The following is a 27420-nucleotide window of genomic DNA, read 5'->3' as shown; positions in this document are numbered from 1 at the left end:
AAGAAACGCACAACAGGCTCTGCACCTGTGCCATGGATGTATTTTAAGGAAATACATCGCTTTCTTGGAACGCTGCCAGCGAATGACCAGTCGCTGGTAGAAGTGCAGCGCACTCAGATGCCACAGTTGAACAGGCAAGTTTGTCATGATAAACCTGTACAAATGCATGCTCATAATAGTGCATGAAGCAGACTCAGCATGACGTGCTTTTAAATGCATAAGAATGGACAAGTCAGTACAGCTTCGGATAGGTATGGCTGAAAACGCAAACAAAACAAATTGCCAATTGAGGCAGGACAAGTGCTCCCGGAAATTTTTTATTCAGAAGAATGAAAATTGTATACATAAACTGAATGACAACGAGGTGACAGAAGAGCATGGAAAGCAACATGATATAAAGGCATGATTCAAGTGCAGTTTAATGATGCTGTTGAATTGTTTACACACATCAAGCTTAATTAAAATGCTTCAGCAATTTCCCTTGCTCTCGTCGTACCTTTATTACAGTAAAGAACTGATGTGCACTCAAGCTGTAACAACGCCACATATCAAGCAATGTACCTACATATGCAGACAAGAATGCCCTCTAAAGCATTGCAATGTGCATGCAGGCATATAATGAGGTAGTGCCCCATCTTCTCATGTATAGCGCTACAAATCGCATGCTTTCTGGTAAAACTGGATGCAGAAAGTGTGCAACAGGAAGTTTTTTGGTGTCGTGACCACTAGATCCACAATGTAAAAAATGCCTATAGAAGACAAGTGTATGGTTTTGATAATCAGATGTGATAAGGCAGCCTTAATGAGCTAAGTAGGATGCTACTAAATCAAGTTTCACTGTTGTGTATGTGTGCTTAAGATACAATTCTTTTCACCCTTCAGTTGATCTGTAGCATGGAGCATGGCTACGAATCGCCAAACGAGGATGAATGGGAGCTGGAGCCATCGGAAGCTGTCCCCGCATCAGAACTAGCAGATGAGGCACCATCACAGAGAAGTCGAATAACAAATGAAAACCAGCGTCGTTCTCGAAAGAGAAAGCTCACAAGCACAAGCGAATTTCAGCGGGACCTCCTTAACGAGCAACGCCTGCTTCGGCAGGCATTGGAATCGGCGACCAAAGAAGACCGGGTGCTCAGAGAGCGACAAATAAATGCTCAAGAAAGACTTGTTGGACTGCTGGAGCAGTATTTTAATAAAGATTGACGGGAGGTCGCGTCCCGCATTTGTTGTGACCTATTAGTCATTTCATCCTTGTACCTAGTGAAGAATGAAACTGATGCAGCTGTTGCTCAGCTTACAGCCTCAGGGCTGCAGGTTGTGCATGATGCTGGAATTCTTTAGTAGTACAGAAGCATTCTTAATAGATGTTTTCTATTGTGTACATGCAGGGCTTCTCCAGAAAGTAGTAGGACTGAACTAAAAAAAAATGTATTCACAATTTTGACACATCGACTTAATACTTAGCAAAATATGCCCGGTCTGCATCAACGCAGCATTTTCAGCGACTTTGCCAATCACTGAAGGCTCACTGGAACGCAGAAACTGAAATGCTCTTCAGCTTCCTCGCTACACCCCCCCCCCCCCTTGCTCTCATCCCTCCTGAAACAAATTGTGCCACTCAAACGCACTTCATTATGCAATGGGTCTCACTCACAGTTATGCAGTTTGATGCAAAACTTCACTACGTAACGCTGCTCTAACAGACGATTCATTCTGCAGATGACGATGCACTTTTAAAGTGGTTCAGCTTAAGCTCTATCTACACTCCCTGAAGGCTTGCAGACGACTGGCGCAACCGTAGCTAAGACCCCCACCACCCAACCAGTGCAATAACATCTTCCTCCTTCACCACGTTGTGGTGGGAAAAAAATCAGTGCTACTACTTCCCAGACAAACCTTATATATTGTGATACAAAGTGCCAGCATCAGCTGGCGCACATCAGCAACGCACATGTACAAAAGGGACCACAAAACATGTTTTCAATCAGTCCAGTCTCCTGTCATATTGATACAGAACTGCTAGTTCATTAAACAAAAATGGCAGTTGAATAAATGTTACAAGACGTAATTGTTTGTCGGAACTATTGGCTGTGCTACAGCAGAGCCGCCACCTGCTACCCACTATGTTTACATGTGCTAGGAGAGCTTAAAGGTGATCTGTGTTGTAGTGCAGTCTGCCTATAAATGCTGGTTTGCACTTTTGCAGTGTGTAAAAACATCTGGTCTTGCACTGTTATTGCATTGTAAGGTCAGTGACTGAACAGTGTAAGATAAGTCATTCAGCTTTCAAATTAATTTTCCTACTTTCTCTGCTACAAAAGAAAAAAGTATTGTATGAGGATCATGATTGTGTGTGACATACCAGTTGCTAGATGCAAGAGACATAACGGGGAGCTGTTCAGCAGCTCCTATAATTGGCTATTTACTGTGGAATTGTTAGTTTGACTGAAGGTAACAGCTATTATGAGCCTACAGAAAATGTTGATAAAAGGCCTGCAAAATATTTGATACTATTTCGCATCACTGTAATGCATATAATCATGCAGGCAATTTTGTTGTTTCTGTGATAAAGATAACTTGTGAAGCAACATGATGACCCCACTAACATGCTGTTATTCAGTGATGTAGCTATTTTGACTTAGAAACTGCTTTTCTATTTCACAGAGAATTCAAAGGGGGAAACAAAAACACGTGGATATGTATGCATACAAGTGGACAATGAAGAGCAACGCAGCAAACTGAACACAGCCCTGCATCACAAACTTTGGTGGCCTTCACGCTCGCGGTAATATTCAACGAGGGCTCCTCGAACATCTGGTCCGCTTCCAACTTGCACATCTGTAGAATGTTCAGGTTGCACATACACCATACTTTCAATATCAGACTCTTGCAGCCACTGCTGTGAAAGAGAGTCTGAAAAGTGTTCACATATGTTGTGGAGCACACAACAGGCCCTTACGATCATTGGCACATTCGTAATGTCGGCGTCCATTTTCTTCAGAACCAGCCTAAATCGAGCTTTGAGCCTCCCGAACGCGTTTTCAACAATCCTTCGGGACCTTGATAAATTATAGTTGTACGACCTGTGCCGATCGTTCTCTCCAAAGCTCTTGAAGGGTTTCATCAGGTTAGAAGTCAGCGGAAACGCCTGGTCGCACAGGATCAACGGTGGTACCACAACTCCGCTGATTGTTGCTGTTGGGGCTTGGAACAAGGGTCCCTCAACCATATCGGCCAATACTGACTGGCGGTACACATACGCATCGTGACAGCGCCCTGGTGAACCGACGTTCACGTACCTGAACCGGTACTTATGGTCGACCATGGCGAGCAATATGATGCTGTACCTGCAAAGAACAACGTCATAACTATTAAGTTACATAGCACAATAAAGAGCAACGAATTACACTTACACAGGTCATAGTGCACCACTAAGAACGAGCGTTATGACTGGTGAAATGTCGAAACGCGCAGCAAGCCTAGCATTTATCTTTTAATTGCTTTGAAAACATTTAACGAAGGCAATGTTAAATGTTAATCCTTCAATTTGGTGAAACGTTTTCATCAACTACAGCCATAATTATTCATCACGTCAACGACAACAAAACGACCTAGAGAGAGATACTTACCAGCCTTTGTAGTTGTAGTAATCACTTGCGTGCTCCTTTGGCGGCGATACTGGTATGTGACAGCCGTCCAGGGCCCCGACGCCTTGCGGAAAGTCACACACTGCCTGAAATTCTTTTATGTGCGCTGGCATGTCGTCCGGTGAAGGCATTGTGACCCATTCCTTCTCGAGGGTGGCAACAACAGTCACACAAAATTCCCTGTAGATCACGTTCACGGTAGAACGACCAATGCCAAAGATGTCTGCTATTGCCCTGTCCTCCGCGCACGAGCACAGCTTATACAAGCTCACCGCCACACGCTTTTCTAGGGCGACGCACTCGCGCATGTTGGTCGCTTGCCGTTGCATTGCTGGCCGGCAGACGTCAACCAAGTATCTGAACGTCGTTTCTGATACCCGGAAAGACTGCTTGAAATGCCGGCTGCCAAGGTTTGGTAGCGTTTTCTCGAACCATTGTTCATGGCGACGATAGGCCCAGACCCGTCGCTGAACTGCGCGTCGCGATGAAGCGAGCGCCGTCAACAGGCAGTTGTTGGCGATGAGACGCCGCCGTATATCGCGCACCTTTTTGCTTGACGCCTCGACGTCCATTTCTAACGATGCCACTGCAGCAATCGCCAGTGCTATTTCATACTTTTTTCGCGCATCTTCAGCGTCGTAGCTCATCTTCACAATCGTTGCTTTGAAAACAGGCGAGAACACTAAACCTAACGAACTGAAGCAAGGGCAACAACGAAGAATCGACGCCAACATGCGGTATACGAAGCGGCACACATGGTGGCCATCATTACAATAAATACGTCTGTATTTGGTAAAGTAATGCCTTTACTGCGCGTGCATTTTGTTTTGATGTTTCTATGTATTAAAAAAAATAAATATTGCTGAAAAAATATACATAAATTTATTATCAGACGCATTTGAGCCATATTTTTTTTATTACTTACGAGGCGATGGCAGCGCTAAGGATACGTTGCGGTTTCTGTTAAAAGCTTCAACGGAGACCATCTGGAGACCGTGTAGCACCGACACATCTCCCTTGAACTAATGGGCCTTTGAAAGCTCAATGCTCCTTAACCTCAAAGGACTTTGAAAGTGCCCGTGTGACTGGGGTATTAGTAACTCAGGGGACCAATTGCAATGCATGCTCACAGGCCTGGAGAGGGAAAGCAGAAGGGTGGGTCTAAAATTAATCTGCAGAAAACTAATGTTTAACAGTCTCGGAAGAGAACAGCAGTTTACAATAGGTAGCGAGGCACTGGAAGTGGTAAGGGGATACATCTACTTAGGACAGGTAGTGACCGCGGATTCGGATCATGAGACTGAAATAGAACAATAAGAATGGGCTGGCGTGCGTTTGGCAGGCATTCTCAGATTATGAACAGCAGGTTGCCATTATCCCTCAAGATAGAAGTGTATACAGTCGAAACCCGCGGTAACGAAATCCCGAGGGAACGAAATTCTCGCCGCAACGAAATATTTTCGGATTCCCGGCGAACAGCCATAGGAGTCAATGCATTTCCTATCTCGCGACAACGAAACTTTTTTCTATAGCAATCCCTCATCAACGAAATTTTCTGAAACGAGAGTCCGCAAATAATCTACTCATGTAACATTAGTTGTGTCCGGAAACTGCTCAAATACATTTGTTGTGCGCTTAAATTGCATTAACTACCGCCACAGCACACTTGCGTGGCCGCCGCCATCATTGTTTACAATAAAAAAAAGCCTCGCACCACCTCTCGTGACAGACGACAGCGATGATGATGATGGTGGTAGTTCGCCCGTCGCAACGGGTGACTGCGCAGTGTCCGGGCCAAAAATGCAATTAGCATTAAAATGATACAAATAAAAAAGACAAGAACTGTAGGCGATCTCGCAGTGAGCACATTTTATTTAATCCTGTGTGCCATTACAGCTTGCGCTAAATGCGGAGCGAAACGCCTGCATGCGTGGCAGCCAAATCGACATCTACTACATGTGAAGGCTCTAATAACCCAGATGACGCTTTAGTATCAGTGGGCTTTGTGTACTGCCGCACATGGTCGTGTGCTCAGTGTCGGTGCTAGAGTGCGTCAATTGTGTGTCTCTGTGCCAATCAGACCATTTGCTTTGACGGCCTGCTAAGATGCTGCCTCCAGCCAAAAAGAGGAAATTTATGACACTGCAGGATAAGGCTGCAATTATTGCCCAAGCTGAAAAGGGCCGGAAGAAAATGGATATCGCCGAAGAATTTGTAATTGCGTGAAGTTCGATATCGACGATTCTGAAAAACAAGGGCTCCATGCTCGGCGCGCTCGGAAATGGTGTGAGTGCGAAAAACAAAACGGTGAGCGCTGCGGCTTTTCGAGACGTTGACAAGGCGGTGTTTGCATGGTTTTGTGAACAGCGCGCCAACAAAGTGCCGCTGTCTGGCAGAGTTCTTCAGCAGAAAGCGCTGGACTTCGCATGCATTCTCGGGCACGCTGATTTTAAGGCTAGCCCTGGCTGGTTGAGCCGTTTCAAAGCCCGCCACGACATAGTGGCCAAAGTCATTTCCGGGGAGGCAGCAGCCGTCGACCCTTTGACAACGTCGTCGTGGCTGCTGACCAACAAAGAAGTATTGGACCAGTACAAGCCCTCGGACATTTACAACGCAGATGAGACGGCCCTATTCTACGAGATGCTGCCATCGAAGACCCTGGACTTAAAAGGCCAGAAATGCCGCGGGGGGAAACACAGCAAGCGGCGTGTAACAATTTTGTTGTGCACCAACATGGACAGCACAGATAAACGGCCACTGCTTGTAATCGGCAGAAGTAAGAAGCCCCGCTGCTTCAAGAGAAATCGTCGGCTGCCCGTACAGTACATTGCGAACCTGAAGGCATGCATGACCCGGGCCATATTTGGCAGCTGGCTCGAGGCCTTCGATACGGACATGCGGAAGGCAGGCAGATCGGTCTGCCTTTTTTTTGGACAATTGCAGTGCCCATCATGTCGATGACGTGGAACTGAGAAACGTGCGCTTGGTTTTTTTTCCACCGAACTGCACTTCCGTGCTGCAGCCGCTTGATCAAGGCGTCATTCGTAGCGTCAAGTGCGCCTACAAGGAGAGGCTGATTCAGTGTCTGCTGCTGAACCTCCAGTTGAAGCATCCGACCATAGTGGACATGTTCATGGCGCTTGGGATGATGGCCGCCGCATGGGTTGCGACATCGCCAGCCGTAATAGCTAGTTGTTTTAATCATGCCGGCTTCATTGACACTCAGCAAGCATCATGCGCTGATCCAGTGGCATCACAAGAAGATTCACCTGAAGGTGCACTAGTTGACAGTGCTGACGGCGCAGTGCCGCCATCGCTGGCCCACGCATGGGATGAACTTTCTGCCGTGACAGATGGTGTTCCGGATGGCCTCAGCATCGATGAGTTCGTTCGTGTGGATGAAAGTGTTGTCGTCCATGAAGAGATGACTGATGAGGTCATCATAAGTAGCGTTTGCCAAGGTGCTGGCGATGCCGACGACCACCATACACCAAATCAAGAGAGGACTGCGAACCTGCGGGATGTGTTGAATGCCTTCGATGTAATTCGATCATTTTTCGGTAAGCATGACGACGACGTGGCAATGGACCACTTCTTGCAGTGCGAGTCGAGAGCAGTAAAATTGCTGCAAGGCAAGGCTCGGCAAAGTAAGCTGACTGACTTTTGGCAATAAATTTCTTTTTTTTTTGCAAGGCAATTCCCTTTCCTGTCTTTTCTGCCTCATTCTCGCGCTAACGAAATTCCCGCAAAAGCGAAATGTTTTGCTTTCCCCGGCGATTTCGTTATTGCGGGTTTCGACTGTAACAGCTGTGTCTTACCAGTGCTCACGTACGGGGCAGAAACCTGGAGGCTTACAAAAAGGGTTCTACATAAACTGAGGACGACGCAACGAGCTATGGACATAAGAATGATAGTTGTAAGGTTAAGGGATAAGAAAAAAGCAGATTGGGTAAGGGAACAAACGCTAGTTAATTACATTTTAATTGAAATCAAGAAAAAGAAATGGGCATGGGCAGGACATGTAATGAGGAGGGAAGATAACCGATGGTCATTAAGGGTTACGGACTGTATTCGACGGGAAGGGAAGCGTAGCAGGGGGCGGCAGAAAGTTAGGTGGGCGGATGAGATTAAGAAGTTTGCAGGAACGACATGGCCACAATTAGTGCATGATCGGGGTAGTTGGAGAAGTATGGGAGGCCTTTGCCCTGCAGTGGGTGTAACCAGGATGATGATGATGATGAGAGTGACGTCACATGTGGTTGTTGTCTGTGGTGGCTGGTTGTAAAGGGAGAGCACCCAGAGGTGTAATTTCATTCCATCTGTGGGAGAACTGCATCCTTCGAAAGGATATGCTACTTGACATTGAATGTCCTATGCTTAACTTTAATAGTATTTTTGTTTATTCCTGGTGCAGCCCTGATGGAACTCCATGGATGCTTACAGACACGGCACGAGTTTGCAGCACTCATGTTGTGGGCAACTGCATAAGTAATATGAGTGAGCATCTCGTACATTCCAAGTATTTTTCCACATGTGTACAAGAAAGCGCCCGACCGAGAAAGGACGCAAAGGTAATATTGCCAATGAAACGGAGAATACAATTTGCAGTCACTTTTGGTAAATGTGTAAGGCTATGGTGTATGCACATTGACAGAAGTGGTAATGCATTGCACTAGACACCAGTGCATGGCAGACATGTGCCTGCTACTTCCCCAGCAGAACTGTTATATTTCATTTTTGTCTTTTTCAATACAGGTGTCAGCGGTGCTTGATTCAGGCAGCTTCATCTAGGCTACACAGTATAAAAAAGAGACGTTTGCCACAAACCACCACAGCACCTACACTCGAAGATTCAGTCAATACAGACAGGACCCAAGAGGAACATGAGCACCAAATGAACTGCAGTGACAAACTTGAAGATGATGGGATGCTAAAAAGTGCCACGGATGATCTGGTGTCCTACTGCCGGAGGCATTTCATTACTAACAAAAACTGATGTAAGCGCCCAGTATTATTTTAGATGTTGCGATGTAAATGTTTTTATATGCCAGCAAGTTGTCATTATGATTACACTCTATTTGGTATTTTTGTCACAACACTTTGGAGCATACCAAAAGCATATACTTTGCAAACAGCTTTTTTTGCTATTTCAGGCATGCCAAACAGTCTTCAGCCACTGGGAAGCTTACTATCTTTCTCTCAATGGCAAATTGTGATGAAGCATCTACTCAAGTTACTCACACCAAGCAGACTGACCAAGTTGAACCTTCACTGAACTTTTCATTTCCTGTTTTGTTTGTACATCTTTGGTTGTTAGTTCTATAGGAACAAGCATTTTTGTCTGCTTAATGGTTGATCTTCCAGGAAAAAATTGTCTTCTTAAAGTTGCGGCAGTTTTATCAGCATGTAATGTTGATGTTCACTCTACTTCTCTATAGGTCACTGGGACGGATGGAAGTTGGCGAAGAAGGTGTGGTTTTCAAGGCTTTAACTCACTGCAAGGAAATGAAGAAGCACTACAAGATGTGTGTGGCGTGACACTCCCAGTATTCAGCCTGTTGAACCTGCTACCTACCTCTAGGTACAAGAGCACACATGCCACACGTGAGGATAAGTTATGTTTGTTCCTAGCTAAACTTCACCTTGGGATAACATACAGTGCACTGGCAGTTATATTCGGAGTGAGTGCGACAACTGCATCAAATATCTTCAAGAAAATGCTCGAGATCTTGAGTGTGGTGCTGCAGGAATGGGTCTATGTGCCACCAAGACAAGTCATCAAGCTGCCCATGCCACCTGCATTTAAAGTAAACTACCCTAAATGTAGTTTGATCACATACTGCAGTGAAATCTGTACAGAGATGCCATCAAAACAAGATTGCCAGCATGTTTTATACTCCAACTACAAGGCAGGCTACACCGTAGTTTCTTGTAGGCATCATCCCCAATGGGATAGCCTTTGTGTCTAAGGTGTATGGTGGGCGGCATACTGACTCCTTCATCATGCAAGACTGGATTCCTAGAGCTCATCAAACCTGGCGATCTCGTTCTAAGTGACAAAAAAGGGTTTCCTAGCACTAGGACAAACGTAGAAGGAAAAGGTGGAATTCTACTCATGCCCCCATTTAATTCTGCTGGGGGTCGGATGTCTGAAGAGGCCATGGACAATACTTACAAAATTGTGGCTGTACGCATCCACGTTGAGCGCGTCGTTCAGAGGTTAAAAATTTACAAGATCTTATCCAACATACTACCTCTATGCTTGGTCCCCCACATGAGGAAAGTGCTTTCTGTTTGCGCTGCCCTTGTCAACATGCAGCCACCTATTGTAAAGAAATGAGACACTTAGCTTCACCTCGCTCGATGGCTACCTTCTAGAGATTGTACTGTCATTCAGCAAATTAAACTGTGTATGAAACTTGTTCAAATGCTCTGTTTGACTTGCATATATGAGTAGCCCACTTGGGACCTGCACGGACTTTCAGCCAAGTCACGAAGTGGGTTCATGCATAAGCACAGAAGTCAAAATTCATCCTGACTTTTATTGTAGCCATACAACAATGTGCCTTTGTTTATCGCAGCATGTGGGTTTTAGCAACAAGCCAGATAAGAATACACCAAACAAAAACAATAAGCCATGCATGTACTTGACCCTTGTCACTGATAGCAGCAGCTGCATGTCTTGCAGTGCATTCAAGTTCCAAATAAAATATCCCATGTCTGTGCTGTGCTAAAACTGCATGATGCTCCCATCACAAACATGGTTATACTGGGTGTTTTAGGGAAGACCAATTTTCAAAAATAGGCTTTTTGAGGCATGAAGACTGTTTTTGGGGCACAAAAATTGTACCAGCATCAGCAACTACGGTTAACAGAATAGATGAATAAAGGCAACTAGTTAGCCGGTTAACTAATCTTTGATAAGTAGCGCTTTAATGATCACAGTTAGAAACCTGGCTGCAATTAGAGATCTGTGACCAGTCTTCAGTAATGGCCATATCAGTTTTTAGCAGACAAGAGAATGGAAAGAGGTGCTCGTTATGACATGACGGAAGCCTACAGCCGCCAAAACCAAGGAGCATAGGGGATGTCATTCTTTTTTTAAAGCATGATTTATAGTTTTCAGTAATGGGATATTAATAAAAGCACAAGAAAAAACAACCACATGCTGCTGGTGGCTAAAGGCGGATGAACGCTGATTGTACAAGGTAGGAATATATATTATTGCAATGAACACAGCCATGGCCGATTATTTTGTAAACATAAAACACACCAATGTATTCCCATTCTAGCGCAGTGCACACAGAAGATAATATACAGGCTTAAAAATTATTTCACATTGATTCAAGTGATCACAGAAGCAGGATTTCAACATATTTTATCGCAAAATTACAAACAGATGTAAACACAAAAATCAGAATAGGATGCTAAAACAATGCTGGAATACAGAAATTGAAATAAAAACGCTCCAGCTTTGGGATAACCTCCCAAAGGAAAAGCTCATCTCCAATCACGCTTACTATCACTGACTGATTCGGTGAATAAACATACAGGAGTGCTCTCTTTAAATTGAGTACATACAACGACACTTGCACCAGTGTGTAGTACTGATGTGTTTTCTTGAATGTGATTATGTCATCGGTGAATGTGAGAAAAGGGAGACGGCATATCCTTTCTTCATGGTTAATAAATGGACTGTCCTTGAACTTGAAAGTGCACTTTATCTCGATGAGAACTGTTTCGCCCCCAATTTCGACAGGGCCATCGGGGCTACAGCAAAGCCAAGGCTGCTGCAGCAGAAGATGGCTCTAAGCATTTCTCCAAAAATTTACAGTGAACAGATTGCTGAATAAGAGTGGAATGCATGTATAGCAAAACAAAGCAGCTACATACCTGGACAATGCGTGCTTCAAGTTTCTGTTCTAATGTCTGTCAAGCTGCACCTTCTGTCTCGATCTTTGTTAAACAGTAATGCGTGATAGTTACTTCAAGTACTAAAAATTTGGTGTGTAAATGGGCTTCTCTAATGGAAATAATCAAGACTCGCAACAGACTGCAATACTCTAACATCATTTTCATTTTACCAGGTTCTCATGCATTCAGGAAACCAAACGTAACGCATTGCAGCACTTGCGTAGGTGGTGGCCTTTGATAGCTGCTGGGCAGCCTTTTGAAGTCCGGCGTCGCATTTTCTTGTGACAACTGTGTGGGCTTTAGACCCGCTGATCCACAGCGTGCGCTCCACATGCCATCTAGAAAAGGAAAAATGTGCAATGTTGGCTGTCTGATATTCATGCTGTGTGCAAGTTCTCTGGTAGAATCCACAATACCGTGCACAGTTCACCTGGCCCCGAGTAAGAATAGGCAGGTCAGCAACACTCCCGTGGAAAAGTATCTTCTGCTTGTATTTTTCTTTCTGGTCGGAACTCAGTTCAGACAAAAAGTCCTTTGGTTGCGTGTCCTTATGATCTATAATTTCCAGGTGATGGTAGACAGACCTGGTCAACATTGGAGCCAACAGGTCTTCCAGGAGCTCTTTCAACAGCTTTTGAAGCCCTCTCAACATCATCTAGGACTTCTTAGCAGATCAATTTGTCTGCGTGTTGCGTCGTGAGCGCTAGCACTTCTTGTAGTGAGCATGTTATCTCTGGATACTCGAGCAGTATAGTGCTTGAGGCAGGCTTCACATCTAGGTAACTGGATTTCTGACCTGTTTTAAGAATGCGAAGATGAAATGACGTCACACTGTCTACAAATTAAGTGTTCAGAACATACTGTGGGCTGAATGTGCCAATCTAATGAGAGGACTAACTACATAAAAGTTGACTATTCGACAAATACCTGTGACCAACACTACACAAATGTGGTTAGGGGAAAATGAGAAACTTTTTGAAACAGGCTGTCACAGCGAACTCACTAGGGAACAAGTCCATCACGTCCTCTGATGAAAGCTTCAGTGTTGAGGCTGGCTTGAGCAGGACTTCTCTTCATGAGTTGATGAAAAAGCACACAGCAGCAGCGTGCTTGCAGTGCTCCTGGATACCAGCCTTGCAAGTACACTTGCCATGGCAAATCTTAAGCTGGCGCTTTAAGGGGCGTGACCATGCAAGCTGTAAAAAATATTACGAAGTGCAGTTATGACTGTATACCCGCGTGCTGTGAATTCGAAAGCATTTGTGCCTCATTGTGGCCTAAAAGTTACCTATACTTGTTTGCTAACTGGTACTAGTCTCAAAGGCCTTGATGTTGAAGATCTTTGCCATAAAGGCCTCAGGTTGGAGCCTTTAGGTCAATGGCATTTAGCCTGAATGTCTTCACCTAAAGGCCCAACACCTTTGCAGTGAAGACCTTTCGGGCAAACGCATTTGACCTTAAGGGCTTCACCCTTAAGCAATTTGACTCAAAGGCCTTCCTCAGACACCATGGGGTGTCTATGGCCCGTATTCAGAAACAGTACTTAAGTAGGGCGTCAATAAGTGCAGGAAAAGTAAAAGTTTTAGGAAGGTTTAGGCGAGTACTTCAAAAACGACACTTAAATATCACTTTCGAAAGTAACACTTTTCGAGTCAAGTATGTCGTCCGGCGTCGAGGGTACGTAAATATTTTATGCCCAGGTTGTGTCCCCTATTGTAACGTATTTATTTATTTATTTTAAATACTTTCAAGGCCCGTAGGCGCTACAGAAAGGAGTGGTACATATACATAGAAAAAAAAATGCAGATGAAAGAATAAAACATTTGTTAGATGGCATGGAAAACAGCAGTCTTGAACCCCGATGAGTCTATAATAGTAGCGACCGATGCGGGGAGGTGGTTCGTTATTGCAGGTGCGAGGTAAAAAAAAGAGTAATAGTACGCGTTCGTGCGACAAGATGGCACGAAAACTTTATGAAGGTGATCGCTGCGGGATGAAAAGTAGGAAGGACGAGTAAGAAGTTTTGCTTTTAATACCGGGTGGTGGTAAATCTTGTGGAAAAGGCAGAGGCGACTGTATGCACGACGTACTGAAAGTTCCGGTATGTTAAGGGTTTGCTTCATGAGTGTTACGCTAGCATGACGAGAGTAATTAGAATAAAGTGGCACGCGCGGTTCTGAATGGCTTCGAGGGAGAGGGTTAGTGATATTTGAGGGGGATCCCAGATGGCCGAGGCATACTCTAATTTTGATCGAACGAGTGTTTTGTAAAGCGTCAGTTTTAAAGATGCAGGAACGGCGTAGAAGTTTCTGCATAGGTAGCCTAGCATGCGATTAGCGTTAGAAGTTATAAATTCAACATGCTTGTGCCATGATAGATCGTGAGTGATGTAAAGGCCGAGATAGTTGTAAAAATTAACTTGACTGAGAGGAGCACTATTCAGAAAATACATGCGTGTGTCAGTATTGTTAGAGCGGCATGATATGCGCATATGTTTAATTTATTTACGTTTAGTTTCATGTTCCACGCGTTGCACCATTTAGATAAATTGTTAAGGTCTTCTTGTAGTTTAGTGGAATCGGCGGGGTCACTAATCCTATGATATATTACGCAGTCATCAGCAAATAGGTTAATTGAAGACGATTTCACGCAATCAGGGAGATCGTTAATATAAATTAGAAAGAGCAGAGGCCCGAGGACGGATCCCTGCGGGACCCCTGATGTAACTGATGAAAAAGCAGAGGAAGCGTTATTGGCAGTTACGTACTGAGTTCGATTGGAAAGGAAGTCCTTAATCCAGGCTAATACTAAAGGATCAATGTTAAGCTGATCGAGTTTAAGGTTTAGTAGATCGTGTGTTAGATGTATCAAAGGCCTTGACAGTGAAGGTATTGACAGTGAAGCCCAAGGAAAAAAGCACTAGCGTCAACACCTGCTACTGACTGAAAATCGGAACTACTAGATCGCGCTGACGACACTGCTGCAGGGACAAACGAGCTGGCTACGAGCTTTTTCATTGCAAGTTTCGACTGCTTGAATGCGCTACTGGCATCTGTGGTTTTAAGTGCGCAGTTTGTGGTGTTCGCATCACAGCGTGAGAAGGTGAGCGGGATTTTGGCCTTGCCATGAAGTTGGCTGCTGTGTGCTCGGACTACGGCGATGTTGCGGAAGGGTGGAGCTCGCCGCGTGTAAGCAGCAAAGCAACGGTCAGGCCGCTTGTGATAAACATCCTTGCTGCGTGCACTACAAGAGTACTGGAAACGAACAAACCACCCTAAATGATATTTTTGCAGCCATGAACATATCCCAGAGGGACATCTGAAAACGAAACTTGCGCCCATGGCGACTGAAGCAACAGAAAAGTTGATGGGGACATGTGCGTAGTCACTCTGCAGTTTATATCATGAACTGCAGATCAACAGCACAAATAATACTGCCATATCATACGATGGCTCCTGGATGACACGGGGCCACTAGTCCCATATAGGCGTTGGGACAGTGATAGAGCTGTTCACTGGCTTTGTCCTCGATTTTGTTGTGCTCAGCAACTTTTCTGCTGGGTGCGCACGAGCACCGAAGAATGATAACCCGACCTACCAGGCCTGGAAGGAAGACCATGTATGCCAGAAAAACACCGATAAGAAAGCTGGTGAGATGGAAGTTGAGGCTGCATTGATCCTTGTTCAACGGTCACTGCAAAGCATGGGCTGCGGTAGACAACTTTGTTATCAGATGGCGACAGCCGCATTTTTCTTGCCATAAAAGAAGCCCAAGTATACGGGTTCATACCAGTTAAGAAAGAAGACTGTGTGAACCACGTCCACAAGAGAATGGGCACGGCACTGCACACTCTGATTTCAAAACAAATGACCTCTGAGACCAAGAACCTTGGTGGCAACTAACTGGTGACTTAATTGCCAAGCTGAGTAGCTACTATGGCTGGGCCTTGAAGTCCCATAAAGGTGATGTAAAGGCCATGCACAGAGCAGTCGTGGTCACATACTACCACATTACTTCAAATGATGTGACGTCAAATCCCACTCTGTCCAGGAGGCCCAAACTCATGGTGCCGCCAAAATGCCGTGAAGGCCAAAGGGGAGCCAACTCCAAAGCACCGCTACAATCTGCCACCCCATGCATGTGAGGCGCTTCTTCCTTAGTATGAACATTTGTCTGATGAACTACTTCTAGGATGCACAAGAGGAAAAACCCAGACTAACAGTCAGTCTCTTCATTCAATGATGTAGAACCTTGCCCCAAAGGAAAAGCATGCGTCACTGTTTGCTGTGCAAGCGGCAGTGGCAGAGGCTGCCATGAAGTTCGATGCAAGAAATGAAAAAGCCTCCACAGCGATACTTAACTGTAGCTAAGCTCTGGCCACCAGATGACCAAGCGCATGATGGAAAAACATCACCGCCGAGCTAAAGCATGTGCACGCAAGCATGCATCTGCTGAAAATTTGCAGCAGGTGTTCAGAAGGCATCATCGTAGTGACTCTAGCCAGACTGACTATATTCCTGGAGGCTACTAATGCAACAGCACTTCTAAATATTCAAATATTTTGTAATGTTCTGTAACCAAAATAAGTTCATTTTGTTTTTCAAATTTTCTCAGAATCTTCTTTTTTGGTGTTTTTTAAGCTTGCCAAGATGCTATCTTGGTCTTCAGGGCAGATAGAACCGTAATTCTAACAACGGCATGTAGCTACATGTGTGTACTACACAATGTTAGGAGCAGATTTTTTTATTTCGCTTCTGTACATTTTTAAATTGGGCTACTAATTGGACCACATGATAGTCATGTCTGGAGATTGGACTTCGAATTGCTGTAAAATTGGTAATACCTGCAATGTAAAAAAAGTAGTCCTACAATAGAAGAGTTGCATAAATGCCAGCAACACTGTAAAAAGCTCTGAAGTGTTCAATCAACACTGTGCAGCGCTGCTATTGTGCATGAAAACACTACAAAAAAAACGCAATGCATATATGCGGATGCGATAGGGATATGCAAGTTAGTTCTTTGTTCTGTGGCTTGATCTTGACGTGCACAATCGTCTGCGCAGCATTTTGTGTTCCCCGTTTGTGCAATCGCTCCCAACAATGTCGCACCATTCAGGGAAGGTAATTTTCCCCATCACTGGATGGAAGAGCGACCTTGCCGTATTACCTCCGCTGTCAGATCGGAGCGTACACGAATTTTATGCAGGACCATCAGGAACGAAACGAAGCTACGAACGAAGCTAGAACTTTCACGTGGAATCGTACGTCGATGTGTGTGCACTGATGACCGAAGTCACCCAAAACAGGTAAATATTTGTGCAACTGTATCGCATGTAAACGGGTGATAGTTGCAACCGTTGACGCTCTGTGATGAAAGTGCTTTGCTGTTGTGTGAATGTTAAAAAATCTTCATGACTTTAAGCTTAGGTTTAAGAAAACAAATTATAGATGAGTTGGTGCCATAGTTTATTCTCTTGTCTGAAGTCATGGATGGAGGAGCTTAGCACTCTATTTATTTCCAGCGTCAGGCTCATCTTCTTGAAGGCACCATGCTACCGAAGAGAAAAGAATGCGCCCCTGTATTCCGTGATGATAGCATTGGACACAACATGCATCATCGATGGAAGATGCGACTGCCCAGCAGGAAAGCTCGCCTGCAACCACATGATCGATGTTTTGAGGCCTGTCATGCTCCTACAGTCAAAGGGTTTCTCTGAGGTGCCGGACCAGCTCTTGTGCACGGATTTGCCTCAGCAGTGGAGGATTCCCCACAGAAGCGCGATCAGAGGATGCCCGCTTCAATCCGTGGACTGGCGCAAAGTGAAAGAAGGCGGGACTAGCGCGCCAAAGTTTGCCTTGCCAAAGGAGCGCCGTGTATGCCGTAGAAATCGGCAGGAGCAAAAGTTTGCTCAAGAACTGCTTTCGTTTGACCCGGATAATGACTTCGCGAAAGCGCTCCTGCTAACCGATGAAGGCAAGACCGTGCAGTCCAGGTTCGGGCTGGGGTCCTCATTGGCGCCACAGAGCTACCAGCAGTCCCTGCTGCCACACGGTTTCACCGTTTTTCTTTCTGGCTTACAACCAGCAAACGAAGAAAATCCTTGGGAGAGCATCCTGACTCTCACTTTTCTCGAAAGCGGCACAGCCTGGAATCCTCCAGCACAACTTGGGACAAACAGTGTTATGCAGATCAGAGGCTGGTCAATGTTTCTTGCAAGGAATTATTATGAATCTCTCGATTGTTGTGTGTTGGTGCCAAATCCTTGTGCGAATTATGTTTAGCCATGGTTTTGATGCTATAGGCGGAGTCATCACATTTAATATTTTAATTGCCTTGGACCGGCGTTTGGCAGCACATAGATGCGCACATTCATATAGTAGTTTCCTGTCACTAGGTTGTATCAGACAGATGTAATATTTTGTATTTTTAGCAACACCACAAATATTAAGATGTACATCTTTTTATCCGTTGGACCTTTGTGTGCACTGAGCATGAGAAACATGCAATGTTTTTAATTTTCATATCTGTCTGACATTTATTTCATGCATCAGGAGATATGCGTGACACCATTGGCAGCTGAAGCGCTTGAAAAGGACAGGCGCCAGCAGGCAAAAAGTGCAACATGGCAGCAGGAACGCCGGCTTTGTGTCACATCCTCCAAGTTTAGTGCGGTCCTAAATAGGAAGGAGTGGACTGTAAAGGGCCTGCAGAACCTCACAGCTGCCAGAGACCTTTCTAGAGTTGCTGCAGTCAAGTTAGTATTTTCTTTTTATCCTTGTAAATACATGAACAAAGTATATATGCCACAGAGTGGCATTAGCGTATCCAAAAATTGTACTAAACATTGTAGGGTAACTAACATTGCACTAAGTTTATTTCCGTTACATTTTTTCAGTTATGCCATCAAGATGGAATCACTAGCTGCTCAGCGCTACGAGGATGCTCTACGCCATCTGGGCCACGCTCCTACAGTTAGCACCTGTGGATTGCTGGTTAACTCAGCCTTTCCTTGGTTGGGTGCATCGCCTGACAGGATTGTGTACTACCCCACAGAACAATCCTATGGTGTAGTGGAGACCAAGTGTCCCTACTCTCTACGTGACCACAAGGCATCTGCCCTTCTAAACACTGATTTGTTGCATGATCAGGGATGGTGTACCAGAGCTTAAGAGGGACCACCAGTATTATCATCAACTGCTTGGGCAGATGGGTGTATCACAGTTGCACTGGGGTGACTTTTTGGTCTATGGAGATTTTATTTTGATTGAACGAATAAGATTTAATGAGAATGAATGGAAAAGTGCCACAGAGGTGCTCGACAACTTTTACATTGACACACTGCTGCCGTATCTGTTGAGCACTGTAATCTGATCTGATACAGAAAACAACATGATCCCGAACATCACAGAGGAACATCTATTCTCCTCGAGTTGCCCTTTGATACAATATGTGATGTTCCTCTCGACTATATGCATGCTGTCCTTGGTGTTGTGAGAAAGCTCCTTTCCTTATGGGTATCAGAACCTTTGAACGTTCGGCTCGGTCCAGTTTCTCGTCTCAGGTTCACTGAACAAAGCAGTACTTTGCATCGACATATTCCAAGGAAGCCACGGGGACTTGATGAGCTAGATCTTTGGAAGGCGGTTAACTGCCAGCTTCTTTTGTTCTACACAGCACTGTTCTACTCAACCTCATTCTTCCAGATTACCTCTATGAAAATTTTTTCCTTCTTCATGCTGCACTTTCAGTTCTCGCCAGCAAGAAGTTATGTGCTTGTTATGCTGACTATGCAAAAGATCTTTTCAAGCATTTTGTAAATACTTTTGCTAATTTCTATGGAAAATATGATGTCTTTCAATGTTGACTGCCTGTTGCACCTGCCTGACAATATAAAGTATCTTGGTGCACTGGATTACTTCAGTGCATTCCCTTTTGAAAACAACATGCGGCAACTGAAAAAGCAGCTTCGCAAGCATGGCAAACCCTTGCAGCAACTTGGAAAGTGGCTGTCTGAAGCATGGTTAAGCAGTGTCAGAGAGCCTCGCAAGGAAGGCAGCGCTGCAACACCCGGTTGCCATCATGGAAATGGTCCACTTCCTTCCATGTGCTGTGTGCCGTGCTTTCAAACTGTGAAATGCTCAATTTCACGCTGAGCTTGGACAGGCAAGACAATTGCTATATGCTGGATGAGCATATTATTATTATTATTATTATTATTATTATTATTATAAGAAACATTGCCTGCTTAAAGTCAACTCAGGAGCTCTGTATCATCGATCAAGAGTTTCTTCGAAAGGCAGACCTTTACACAGTGCCTTTTCAGTCTTCGAGGCTGGGCCTATACATTGTTTCAGAACTGAAAGTGTGGCCTCCGCATAATGCTCGAAAAATGGTCAGGCTTTCATGGAAGAACCAGTTTGTGGTCGTTCCGGAGCTGCAGTCAATCTAACTTGTGTTCATCTACACCATGTAGCCGACTACAGCTTGATGTCAGCTATCGGCCAATAGCAGCCGTTTGGGGCAATTACGAAATAGTGTGGCCAATGACAAAATACAGCATCTAGAAGAGAGTGAGGACAGGGCCTTCTGTTGAAGAGAAAGCGTTTGAGAGAAAGGTGACTTCGTGATCTGTATGTGAGCTCCACACACCGTGCACGACAGCAAAACTTAGCAGAGATGTTCACAGCAGCATATGCTACCCGCGGACTAGGTTATTTCACCAAGTCCGAGGGGTGGTTCAGGGCCCCTTTAAGCACATGGAAGCAAACATTCAGAGCCAGCATGATAGGCAGCAATGTATGCATATTTGCATTCTATAGTCACATGTGATAAAATTGAAAATCTTTATATTACCTGCTGAGATTGTAAATGTGGCATTTAATACAAGTAATACTTTGGGATCTCCTAAACATGATTACTGGCTTGTAAATGCCTAAACATCCAGCACAGCTGTGTAATTGAGCCTTTACCTTACCATCAAGGTCTGTAATTACTAAAGAAATCCTAAAATTAGCAGCTCTGAAACCTAGGCTTATTTGGGGCAAATATTTTAAATATGCACATTCTATTGGAATGTCAGGCGATTGTAAGTTCACACTATTCACACTAAACAAACTATTCTCATGGAATAGTGTGTTTGCAGTCTTTTGCTTCGTAAATTGGGAACTTGTTCCACTGAAGAAATATTCATGTTTATTTTTGTTCTGGAGTGGCTGTTTCAGGCAGGTAATTTTTGAGCTCACAGTCAGGTTTGTTAATTTATTATGTATCTTTCCTAATACAAAATAGCAAGTGTTTTGCTGTAATATAGCGGTGACACCATTGAGATTTTGTTACTGGTTATAGTTTTTGAACTTGTTCAAGCATGTGTTTTTTCAGATGCATTATGCCATTGTTGAATTCACCAAAACTAAAGAAGTGGAAGTTGTTCCTACAAGTCGGATCTTCGACGACAAGTGTTGGTGGCCAGCTCATGTGAAGCCCGAAAAGCTTACTTCAATGGTGAAAAAATCACACCCGGTGGAATCAACGTGGAAACAGTTTGACATTTCTGTCAAAGGGTTATTTGGTAGGTGCCATGTTAAGGTATGGTGATTTTCTTACAAAATGAGAGTGAGAACTTGAACAATGCACTGTTATTTCTTGTTCAGCTACATACAACCATGCACATAAAAAGCTGAATAAAATTCAGTTCACAACGGACCTGAGCAGTGACCCTGACATAGTTCAGAAAAGACGTCGCAGAGCACCATTTATATACACAGACTCGGATGACAGTGACTCACAACTTTCTCTAAGCTCTGTGAAACAGCTGCAAGTCTCAGAGGTTCCAGAACATCTTTCGCAGAGTGAGTTAAATGTGGTCACTACAGCTTTGTAACACAGCAAAATATAGCTGCTGTAATTAAAATATAACGATCACTTTATTCATATGATGGTGCCCCTTTAAAGCTTTCTTGTAGTTTATGATTGCTTGCTCTGTCTAACATCTGTGAATGTGTCCCATGTTTTTTCCATCTGTGCAAGAGAGCTGTGTGGGTACAACAGTGCCATTCAGGTTCTATGAGCCAAATCCAGTACCTGTGTAATTGTTATTACTGTAGTGCTTGTGCACTTTGTAAGTGCTCTTATCAGTAAGAGTAGGTTGTCATTAAGGGGGGACATGGCATCTGGAGGTTTCTTAATTTATTTATTAAGCAGATTCAACCTAAATGCACAGATACATGTATTCTCTTGTGCTGATTTTAAAAATGCAATTATTTTTTGTGGCTTAAGTAATTAATGAGATAACTAAATGTTCATTAGCATGTTTTGGTGAAACGATAGATAAAGATATACAGGCCAGAAAGTTATACATTCTGCTTTCCACTTGTGCAGTAAATATAAGGATTGCAGTGCTGCAAGCAGTTTTCCAATCCAACAACAAATCGCAACTTAGCAGCTCATTGAAGTGTTTACAGCACAGCTACTAAAAGAAAGCAAACAAAAAATTATGGAGGTAGACAAATAAGAATGCTTGCAGCACTTCAAGCTTTATTCATTTAGCTGCCTGTAGCAAAAAAAATTACAGCTGCAGCTGTTCTACAGATCGAGATAGTGTTGCTCTGAAGGGCAAGGTGAGTAAAAAGCTTGTTTTGAGAAAATCAAGAAAAACGAAAACAGCTCGATTTATTCAATTATATTGTAAAATCTTTACGCGTTACCAGCTGTAACTGGTTAGTATCCCTCTGGCATATAGTTTGAGAATTGTTGCCTGTGCGGCGTTTTTTGTGGGCTTGATGCATGTTTTCAGCTGATGCACGCTTTCGAGCTGAAGCTTAATTTCAATTGCTGCTGATCATTTTTCAGCCATGTAATCACTGCATAATGAGCAGGGGTTGAGGCTTTGATGTTCCCTGCATTAAACTTCAGCACTGCCTTCGCCACAGCTGCCTTTATGGTGAAAAGAGGCATGGCGATGTTTTGGTGCAAGAGACCAGATAACCGAGTGGAAGCTCTCGTTGCTGTTTTGGGTCTCTCCCCTCTGGCACCTCTCAAGCAACTTCTTGTCGCTCAAACGCTCGTAAATAGGCAGCAATGCCTGGCAAACATGAAGGGGCAGGTTGCGAGGATGCTTTGGTGCTGGCTCGCCCCTAGCCTCTGCGGCATTTTGACAGCACCACAAGTTGGGGCCTCTTGGGCAAAATGTGTGGTTTGATTCAGTCATTGGAGGCGATATGATAGTAATACTCCTGCCACACGGGCACAGAAAATGACATTAACTGGCTAATGCCTTAAACTTTAATGTCATTTGCGGGGTGCCACACGGACATGCTTAATGGCATTAAAGCTTAATGCCATTCGCGACATAGTGCGTTCTCATAACTCACTTTGCCGTCAAATGCGTACTCTCATTCCCAATGTCTCAACATTCCAATGTGACTAAGCGAATTATCAGTGAAGAACAATTAATATATTATTCACTTTTGTTTAAAGAGAGATATTTTTCCCTGGCATAGTGCATTCTTAGAATTATTAAAGCTCACTTGGCCATCGAATGCGTACTCTCGTTTCCAATGTTCCTGCCGTGGCCATGGTGACCACATTTTGACGCTATTAAACAAAGTTGTATGTGAAAACAACTAATACATTGTTCACTTCTTTTCAATAAAAATAAAGAGCTCCTTTTTAGAGATCAGCAGGCAATTTTGCCGCTACGAAAAAGGTAGTTTTTTTATAGGCTTGTTTTAAATCCAGTCAAATCCAGGAAAAAGCAAAGCAAGAGCGCAATGTTCGAACACAATGTCCTCTTTAGCAACACGTTTCGTGTATTCGTTCACGGGTGGTTTTTTTTTTTGTGTGTGTGTGAAAATGGATGGAAACAAGGACCACGCCAACTGGACTGACAGCGAGACTGAAGCACTCATAAACTTATGGGAGGAAAACCTCGGCCAATTACGAAGCCACAAACGAAATGGAAAAGTGCACTAGGCCATAAGAGTAACCCTAGCAGAGCTAGGTATAACTAAAATGCAGGTGCATTCAAAGATAGAAAATCTGCAGTGGAAATACAGGTAATTTATTTCTTTGCAAACTTGCTTCATGTGTTTGCACTAACAACACATTGTGATCTGCCTGTCAATGCCAGTACAATGTGTATTTACCTTTTGTGTGCGTGTGCTAGTGTTTCGCTAGCTTTGAATCGTTTTGCTAAAGTGTGATAATCGCGAAAGCAAGTAGCAGCGCTTGCATTAACCATGCATGCCCGCACACTCTGCTTCGACGGTTATTATTATTATTGATTGTGTTATTGATGAATTCATTGTGTGACATGCTCCAACTACCCCAACAGCAAGCACTATTAGAGAATTTAGACATTAAGCCACCAGGTGATTCAAAACCACTAGAATATAGTGCCGTTTTAATGTTGGCGTGGGATTAATGACCGCAACAGCAAGCACTATTAGAGAATTTAGACGTTAAGCCACCAGTTGATTCAAAACCACTAAAATATAGTGCCGTTTTAATGTTGGTACGGGATTAATGAAATCTTGCAGTTGCAGGAACTATACCCAGAAGAAGACCACTGGCCAGGGAGGGATCCCATAGAAGTACTATTGGAAAATCCAGTTTCCTGGGATCCCTTCCATCAAACAAACTTGGAGTTGGTGGTGGAGTGCGGCTGCCAGGCACCAACTGTTAGCAAAGTGAGTGCACGGATAACTATGTCAATTTTTTACATACATGCACAGGAAAACTTCTCCAGAACGTTTCAATTTATGCAAAATTTGTGTTATTTTTACTTTTATGCTGACAAAGTTGTGTTCTCGGATGTCAGTGATTTCTGCTTTCACGACACTATGCAGATAATTCGAGGCATGGAAACCGGCACTTCCGTGCCTGCTGACGATGTGGCTAGCTTGTATGATATCGACTGGGTTACAACAGCTGATGAGCCACCCACAATATTGGAGCCACCAACAAGCTGCCCCTCATCACCGATGATAGCACTACACAGCAGTGAAGTGCTCAGCGCACCAGGACGGCAGCCAACAGGAGCAAAGCGCAAGTGCTGTGCTGCCAGCAGCGCTTCCAGTGAAATACGGGAACTTATATCAGAGCAGCGGGCTCTAAGAGCCATGTTGGAGCAATCCATTAAAGATGAGGAGTGCCACGAGCGGGAGCTTCGGTTGCAGGTAGATGCGAAAAGAGAGCAAGAGCTCATCAACATATTGAGGTCATTTTCCTCATTTAAAAAATAACAGGTGCAGAGATGTATTTTTTTAAACTGCAGTGCAATGAAATGTGATATCTTTTTTAGTAAAGTGTCATAATTCTCATTTTTAAACTGTGTGTGAAATAAAATTGTGATATTTTTTATTGGTGTGATGTTTGTTAGTGATTTCATTTGCACATACAAAACAAACATGGTGCAACATTCATCACAGTAATGAATCATTGACTTCATGTTCTGTGGATGAATAAGTGCATAAAAACAAGACAATAGAAATACAGCTAGAACATTGTTTATTGCAGAACACAAGATGGCATAGAAAGGCATTTAGAGAAATTCATTCTAGCCTGGCAGGAGAAGAAGGATTCATGATAGGGTCATCTTCTAGAAACGCAGCATTATGCAATTGTTCACCGATTTTATTTAAAGAAACATTTTGCTAGAGCAGCCCGAACAGCACGTTCATTGCTGGCTTGAGCTTGTGTGGTGTGCTGCGGCTGCTCATACAGTACATCTGTCGCAGCTCGTTCATTCTCCCACTGCAATTCTATGCGGTCTCTTAACCCCTCACAAACATTGTGGAGCACACAGCATGCATTGATCACCACTGTCGCTGTAGGAATGGTGCATTCCATGCACTTTAAGGTGAAGTGAAACCTAGCCTTCAAACGGCCAAAAGCGTTTTCAACAATCAGTCTTATTTTGGAAAGGTTGTAATTTAACGCACCCTCGGGTGTGCCAGGTGAAGCATTTGCGTATGGTTTCTGCAGATTTGCACTGAGGGCAAATGCCTGGTCGCAGAGAACGGTGGGCGGCACCTGCACTCCTTCAATCAGAGCTGTTGGCCCATTGAAAAGTTCGCTTTCAATGAGTGCGCACAAGCTTGAGCGGTTGTACACATACGAGTCATGGCACCGCCCTGGTGACCCAATGTTCACATAGCGGAAGCGATAGTGGTGGTCAATTAGTGCCAGTAGTATGATGCTATACCTGCAAGAGAAATGAGACAAATTTTAATGTTGTCCAGAGGATATTATATTAATTATTGAGGTTATTCAAGCAGACCGTGGAGTCAAAGTACCACTGCTCATTGTGGTGGCCTTGTGCACTCAGGATAGCGCCCTGCCGTCTTCTGCACAATCCCTGGATGGGCATGCTCCAAGCACCCAGCTCACTCCCAACAACTGCTGTGCAACCCGTCACAGCTCCTGCCGACCAAGCCACTCCACGTCGGCGACGATTTCCATCGCGTGTTTCTGTTGGAGATCGACCCGGTACGAGTGCCTTGTCACGTAAGTTCAGCAATGCACACGATTCGTCACCAGTGATCTCAAGCTTCCCTATTGCATGCGATTGTATAAACCGCTATCTGATGATCACATCTAGACTGCATAGGTGAAGCGCTGCAACAATGTTTTTTCTGTGGGTATCCTCAGGGACAAGCCAGCAACAGGAGTGGTACACACCATCGCGCAGGCCAGCTGCTGAAGATTTTCTGCCAGAAATTGCTGCTGGCTATCAACAGTAGTTAGACTTGGCAGCTGAAATCGAATCTGTATGTACATATTCCATTTTCTGCATGGTTGTTATCAAGAAAGAGTAATACAGTCAAACCCCGTTACAACGAACACCACATTAACAAACATTTCAGATTAACGAACTTTTAAGAAATCCCATGCCGACTGCTTATAGTTTCAATGTAAAAATATTTCACTACTACGAACTTCAGAATAACGAACATTTCAGAATAGCGATTGCTATTTAATTTCCGTGTCATCTTAACAACACCTCAGTACTGCGAACTCATATCCCGAAATGCGAGGATTCTTAGATTTCAGTGTATCCATCACGGCAGTCGGAGCTCTAAGCTAGCAGACGACGCAGCGCGAAGAGCGGGCGCCTTGCAACTTGCTTCCCGTAAAAACCTGAGATGGCACGGGAGGAAAAAGATGCAGGCGGGGACTTTTCTTTTTTTTTTCTTTCTTCGTTGCGGAGGCAACGACGCACCAGGTTTTGTGAGTGGACAGGTGGGGAGCATGGGCTCGTAAAACCTGAGACGGTGCGGCAGAAGGAAAAAAAAAAAGTAGTAATTGACGCTGAAGTGGGCCTTTTCTTTTTTCCTGTTGCGGGGACGACGACGCATCACATTTTTCTTGCTTGTTTTCGCAGTTGTTCGCATGCTGTCACCCATATCAGGCCTGTCCATCTTGTTTTTCTCCTGGTTATATTATTATGTTAGAAGTGCGTGCCGGCATTCGTGTTGCCATGAGCTCAACAACTCTAACCACGGCAAAGAAGCGAAAGCAGTTTTCTTTGAGCGAGAAAGTAGACATCCTTCGCGAGATAGAAGACGGGAAGAAACAATCCGTCGTGGCTAAAGAACGTGGAGCGGCGCGGTCGACGATCGCCACAATTCGCAAAGATAAAGATAAAATCATTAAGCACCAGCTAGAATCTCGGCTTACCCCATCAAGGAAGCGACTGCGGCTCGGCGATTTCCAGAATATTGACGCAGCAGTGCTGACTTGGTTTGACAACTATGTCCAGTGTGACGAGGCAACGTGGACCTCAGCGGAGCTTACCACTGATGACATACTGCAGAGCGTCCAGGGTACGGCAACTCAAGATGAGGAATGCAGCGAC

At 44.3% G+C, this 27420-nt stretch overlaps 1 protein-coding gene and 1 long non-coding RNA gene across 2 annotated transcripts; one reads left to right on the top strand and one right to left on the bottom strand.

Moving 5' to 3' along the window:
• Positions 1–304: 304 nt before the first annotated feature.
• LOC142573008 (uncharacterized) lies at positions 305–4496 on the bottom strand. Its single transcript, XM_075682499.1, has 2 exons — positions 3633–4496; positions 305–3350 (listed from the first exon to the last, which is right to left on the bottom strand). The coding sequence occupies exons 1-2, from the start codon at positions 4382–4384 to the stop codon at positions 2759–2761; spliced, it is 1344 nt and encodes a 447-aa protein (XP_075538614.1). The 5' UTR covers positions 4385–4496; the 3' UTR covers positions 305–2758.
• A 3571-nt stretch (positions 4497–8067) lies between these two features.
• Positions 8068–9704, top strand: LOC142573011 (uncharacterized). Its single transcript, XR_012826191.1, has 3 exons — positions 8068–8221; positions 8406–8647; positions 9089–9704. It is a non-coding gene; the product is annotated as an uncharacterized LOC142573011 (long non-coding RNA).
• The last annotated feature ends 17716 nt before the right edge of the window (positions 9705–27420 follow it).

This window comes from Dermacentor variabilis, chromosome 2 (assembly GCF_050947875.1).
Source record: "Dermacentor variabilis isolate Ectoservices chromosome 2, ASM5094787v1, whole genome shotgun sequence".
NCBI classification, from domain to species: domain Eukaryota; kingdom Metazoa; phylum Arthropoda; class Arachnida; order Ixodida; family Ixodidae; genus Dermacentor; species Dermacentor variabilis.
The sequence above is the reverse complement of the archived record's forward strand: the minus strand, read 5'-3'. Positions and strand labels throughout refer to the sequence as shown.

What these genes read in the sequence shown, in the direction of transcription:
- LOC142573008 (XM_075682499.1), bottom strand. Translation starts at nt 4,384, where the DNA reads ATGTTGGCGTCGATTCTTCGTTGTTGCCCTTGCTTCAGTTCGTTAGGT. An exon ending in TACTACAACTACAAAGGCTG is followed by an intron (nt 3,351 to 3,632) that starts GTAAGTATCTCT and finishes TGTTCTTTGCAG; the next exon opens with GTACAGCATCATATTGCTCG.